Source organism: Lytechinus variegatus, chromosome 5 (genome assembly GCF_018143015.1).
Source record: "Lytechinus variegatus isolate NC3 chromosome 5, Lvar_3.0, whole genome shotgun sequence".
In the NCBI taxonomy this organism is placed as follows: Eukaryota; Metazoa; Echinodermata; class Echinoidea; order Temnopleuroida; family Toxopneustidae; genus Lytechinus; species Lytechinus variegatus.
Genome location: NC_054744.1, coordinates 48,155,002 through 48,161,001, shown reverse-complemented (window position 1 = coordinate 48,161,001; position 6,000 = coordinate 48,155,002). Strand labels below are relative to the sequence as shown.

General features: G+C 37.9%; 1 protein-coding gene across 1 annotated transcript; it reads right to left on the bottom strand.

Moving 5' to 3' along the window:
* Positions 1-831: 831 nt before the first annotated feature.
* On the bottom strand, positions 832-3,009 carry LOC121416341 (la-related protein 6-like). The gene has a single exon (XM_041609908.1). The coding sequence runs from the start codon at positions 2,863-2,865 to the stop codon at positions 1,216-1,218; it is 1,650 nt and encodes a 549-aa protein (XP_041465842.1). The 5' UTR covers positions 2,866-3,009; the 3' UTR covers positions 832-1,215.
* Between the last annotated feature and the right edge of the window lie 2,991 nt (positions 3,010-6,000).

Sequence of the window (6,000 nt, the reverse complement as noted above, 5' to 3'; positions counted from 1 at the left end):
ACATGTAGTTTCTTACACTCTACTAAAAGCAATCCCTGTTACATGTACTTTTTCAGTAAAACTGGTGATTTCAAAAACATGAAACTGTTAAAATTCTATTCAAAGTTAAAATTTGAATAAGAACGTCAAACTGAATATAGTATTCGTTTTGATAGATACATGTATTTGATAGATTTTCTGTTACCCTACACGTATTCCACTTTTGCAAAAACTGTACAATGTATACACAGTAAAGCACTAAAAACTCTGCCCTACATGTTGTACATACACTGTAATACTGTATACATGCCTACATAGTTTTGACCATTATTTCCAGTTTTACAAGTACATGTACATTACTGTGTGCATGTAGAATTGTCCATTGCATGTACATGTTTGTATAATTGTTGATGTTTTGGAAACTGAAACTCATCACAGCATCCTCTTTCAAACAAACACTGTAACCTACATGTGTATGCACTTGGAAAGATACGTACATGTACAATTGTAATTCCCTTGGAATTGAAGTTATGTTAGTATACATGTAGTCATGTACTACATGTAGTACCATAGCATATCGTGACCATACATGTACATGTATGATGACAAAGTTGGATGTACATACATGTACATGTAGTGAACATCATTCCATAAAACTAGTGATGTACATGTACATGTACTTCATAAAATCTACATGCAATAACTCAAAACTTGTTCGATGCAGAGCAGGCATTGTAAATCATTTCTATTATATGTACATGTATCTTAACTGTTTATATGTGTGCAAGGCAGTGCAGTAAACGCAGACAACTATTTAGGATAGGAGAGTGACTGGAAATTGAAAAAGTCTTGTTTTACTATAATCATTTAAGGTTCATGGTCACATCCATATTTACATGTATGTCCATTTTGAGATGGAACTTTCCAAGGTACATGTACATATAGTTGGAATGAATTAAAATCTTTTTCTTAGCAAGGACTTGGCAGTTCTCTTTCCAATGAATTTAGCCATAATAAAGGTTTTTACAATGAAACAATGAAAAAAATATCCAAACAAACATTCAAGGAAAGAGTCTGAAGTTAGGCCTACATGTACATGTATGGTATATTGGTATACATGTACATGTAGTCTTCATACTCTCCACTGCTGATTTATATTTTTGTAAACATATGTATATCTTATGAGTAGGTATAACTTTGTTTTTCAACCCCAAAAAATCTCTAGTTGGGCAAACCCTAAGGCTCATTAAGTGGTTTACCTCGACCTTTGCCCCCGTAAAAGGCAGACACACCTCCTGGGCCATGAGGACTACGTATAATACCAGCAGCATCGGCCATCTGGCGGCGTCCAAGCATAGGGCTTCCACAGGGACTGCTACCAGCTGCCAGAGGACTCTTATCTTGGCTAGAAAGAAGCATGCGACGACGAACCCATGGACTGGAATTGCTGCTGTCCGAGTGATCGCCACCACCACTGCCTCTCCTGTCATAGTTCTTACGGCTCATCTCTGGGCTGCACCTGGGGCTACCCTTAGGACTGTTGCGAACACCTGAAGCTGCAAGGGGTGACTTGCCATGTTTTCGCTGGCTACGTGGACTCCCGTGAGGACTAGGACAAGGGCTGGATTTAGGGGTGGTTGCAGGACTCAAATGGTTGGGACTGCGTTGTTGTTGAATGGGGATAGGCTTGCTTGCATTTTTGTGCTCCGAAGGATTGTCAACATCTGATGAACTAGGGGTCCCAGTGACTCCACTCCCATCACACGATAGCTCATCTAAACGGTTGCTGTTCCTTTTCTTCTTACGGCGACGTTTCTTCTTCTTGGCATCCCCATCACCATCCACTGAGGCTGCATCATCAGCTGGCTGTGTCTGAGGGGAGAGACTCTCTTTATGGGACTTGCGTTCCTTTTTCTCTTTCTGCTTTGGTCGGTTAATGAGAAGAGAAACATGTAGACCTGTGCGCCAATTATCTTCATCACTCATGATCTTAGCAGCTTTATGGGCACTCTCTGTCTTTTCAAACTCGACCAGGGCACAAGCTTTTTTCTGGCTATATGCTGTATGTGATTCTACCTGTTTGCGCACATCTTGGGGAATGGGGTTTCCAGGCCTGATGATACGTATAAGGGATATTTCACCACATGGCTGAAATAAGTGAGATATCTTTTCCACAGAAGGGTTTTCCATTGGCAGATTAACAGCGACTACTGTACGAGAGTTTGTGGTTTCATCATACTCAGGTAAGGGTGCCTTTCGCTTGACCTTTGTTCCTTCATTGTTGACTATCAGTTTCTCAGATTGTTGAAGACTATATCTCACAGACTTCCAATCCTTTGACAAACCTCGTACCTTCTTGAATGAAGCGATCAATTTGATGCTGACAAATCCTTGCTTATTTCGTCTCAAATGTTTCAATAAGAACGTATCTTTCACGATGTTGGCATCTGAAAAGTAGAATTCAACTTGTTCAACAATTTTTTGAACCAAATCTGCATCTGGAGGTTTCCAATCTTTAACAGGCGACGACTCTTCATTTTGATCGTCATCCCCCGGGTCTGATTTAGCGCCATCAATTCCATCAGCATGTTGCACTCTTTCATCACGCTCATCACTGCTCCTGCCATCAGCATGATCAGAACTGTCATCTCCGCTTTCTTCAAGACCTGATCCATCTGCCTCAGATGGTCTGGAAATATGCACGACTGGTGGAGGGGGAATTGTTGGAGGTAGGTTCGCCCGGTCACTGCCATTTGGATTGTGGCCTGCCACGGAACGAGAACACTCATCCGATTTGAGTACGTGGGACTGGATGGTCCCACCTGCTGGATTGGTGTGGCCCGGAGTGCCGTTTTCCATCTTTTCGATCAATTCTACTTGACTCATCTTCGACTAGAAGGTCGGCTACAATCTCCCAAACGAGATGATTTCAGTCTTATTTGCCGTTAATAAGATCAAACTCCAGAAAAACGCACAAGATGTTGACGGGGCCACACAGAACGTGCATAGGGAATACACGCCACAGCTCAAGTATTTCTGTGTTTCGCAAGGTCGCTATGCTATTGCATAATGCATGCATTATGGACACACCGGTTGCTGGAGTGTTGACCAGCGTCTTTGTGTTATGGTAAAAAAAAAAGGTCTTTAATATCGAAAGAGGGGGCACACCGATGCCATTTTTACATAATTTTTTTAAATTTTCCTTCTCAAGGGGGGGGGGGCTGTGGATCCGCGTCTGGGTGAGTGGCCATGCATGCAAGGCTCGAATCTCGAACCTCTGCATCAATCCGACAATATGTTGCTTCGGAATGAGTGAAGCGAGTGAGCAAAAATTACAATCATTTCCAATACTAAAATCTAATTTATCCTAATCTATCAATCTAATCTAATAAATTTAGCCATTATATTTCATCCTTTACTTTCCCAATTTTTCATTTTTCTCTATATTTATTTCTTGGCCAGACGTATTTACTTATTTATTTATTTATTTATTTATAAATTTATTTATTTATTTATTTATTTATTTATTTATTTATTTATTCATTCATTCATTTATCCATCCATCCATCCATCCATCCACCCACCCATCCATCCATCCATCCATCCATCGATCCATCCATCTATCTATCTATCTATCTATCTATCTATTTATCTATCTATTTATGTATGTATTTATTTATTTACGCCTGAGTATGATTATAATGTTCGTAAATGTCAATGGTTTTATAATGAATAGGCCCTAAATATTTTTTTCCGTTTCATTTTTAATAAGAAGGGGAAAAATCAGAGGAGAAGCTGTATAGGGAAAGCGTCTATCAATCAGGAGCAGAGGCGTCGATCCTGGGGGGGCAGGGGGGGGGGGCGATCGCCCCACCAATGAAAATATGGGGGGGGGGGCAAACATATCATTTTGCCCCCCCCCCCCAATAATTCCAGATGCGCCCCCCCAAAAAAAACAAACAAACAAGATTGTAATGTTTAGCAAGCGAGATTGAGATACACAACTCTTTCTTTATTTAAAATCGTGCTCAAAATGTCCGCTTTTCAGATTGGAATATAAAATTTTTCAGCTCGCGCTTCGCGCTCGCATCATTTCTGTAGCAAAAACCCATACTTTTCATAATTAAATAGGTGAATGTAAATATCCCGTTTTCAGTTCTAAGCCACAAAAGAACTCCTGCTTGATTTGCAATCATCTTTTCTTGGATATATCTTGTTCTTTATATAAAAAAACGTCCATAAAACTGACATTGTTTCAGATCGAAATATCAAAATTTTCAGCTCGCGCTTCGCGCTCGCATCTATACTTCTTTTAGATACCAATCTTAATCATTGGTACCAAAAATGCTTAAAATATCAAGTTTTCAGGTCAGAATATAAAGAAATTTCTGCTTACTCTCGGCACTCGTACTATCTGTGTAGTGAGCTATATATCCTCCTCATGAATTACTACAAACAGTCATAAACAGGCACGCTTTTCCTGTCAGTATACTAAAAAAAAAAATCAGCTCGCGCTCCGCGCTCGCATTAATTTGTTGGTGAGATACGTGTCTGTGTCTCATGAGTCATATATATATATATATATATATATAGAAAGATAAATGTGTGTGTGTGTGTTTTGTACGATCGACCGCCTTTGAAACATAATGATTTTGCCCCCCCCCCCAATCTGAAAAATGGATCGACGCCCCTGATCAGGAGTAAAGGTTATGAGATCAGAAAGCCTGTAATAGTAGACTTGTTAAGAGGTTGAACGGAGCATTTTTTATTGTACAAATGTCTCACTTGGCACAAATGTTCCTTGAGTAAAAAAAAAAAAAAGAGACACGCTGTATCTCTGCAAATAAGCAAGTAATTTGTATAAATTTTCACATTATGTCGATATAGTGAAAAAAGTATTTAAGAATATATATTTAACCAGAACTGCCCTAAAATTGGAAATAAAGACTTAGTGTACGAAAGAGAAGAAACTTGTCATAAAATGATTAGGATATCCTTTTTTATTATTTCCTAAATTACATAAATTATGCAAATTATAATCTAAAACAGAGTATTCTTTTCTTGAATCGTGAACTGTTTTATAAATAACAGGAATTAATACACAATGTCAACATTGTACATGAAAGAGAATATATTAGTGAAAACATCCATATGCAAATTGCGTTTTTTTTTATAATAAAGCAACTTCTATATTCTTATATTTACATTCATCATTATTAATATTATCATAATTTTTTTTAATATCATTATAATTATTCTAATCATTATTATTGTTATTATTATTGCTGTTCTGCCGTTCGTAATAATGCTCTAGCACAATAAAGGCTATAACCAAACAGGATCATGCCAAGGATAACCTTTCCACTTTTGGTTTTATGTATTAAAAAATAGTTTATTGTCTTTAGATCTCTTAAACATGTTAAAAGATTACTTTTGTTTGTATTGACATCGTGGAATAGATTGAGGAGAAAATACTTTACCATTGACATGTAGAAGAGCTGTGGTACATTGAAGAACAGATACTCAAACCCCTTTATTGATTCCACTCTATGTTGAATTCAAATATTTTTAGAGCCCAATCGGAAGAAAGATGCATTTCTACTACTCACCGTAAAGACTCTTTACGTTTTCCTCTTGGAAAAAACAAACAAACATAGAAGGCATTGTTTTATATCGCATAAAATAAGTTCGTGTACATGACGGTGGCCTGTCGAAGTTGCCCAACCCTTTATTTTGTTTTGACAATATATATTTAGAATATCGTCTAAATGAAGCCCTCATCTGGAAAAGAACGCTTATTAAAGGCAGCATCTACATAATATATAGACGAGGCCCCTGGAATTCCGGCAGATGTGACAAAACGATTGGGCTCTAAAATATTTAAATTTAACATAGAGTGGAATCAATTAAGGGGTTTGAGTAGTTTAGAGCTTACGTGTGGCTTTTCTTCAGTGTACCACAGTACTTCTACATGTCAGTTGTAGAGTATTTTCTCCTCAATCTATTCCAAGATATCAATAC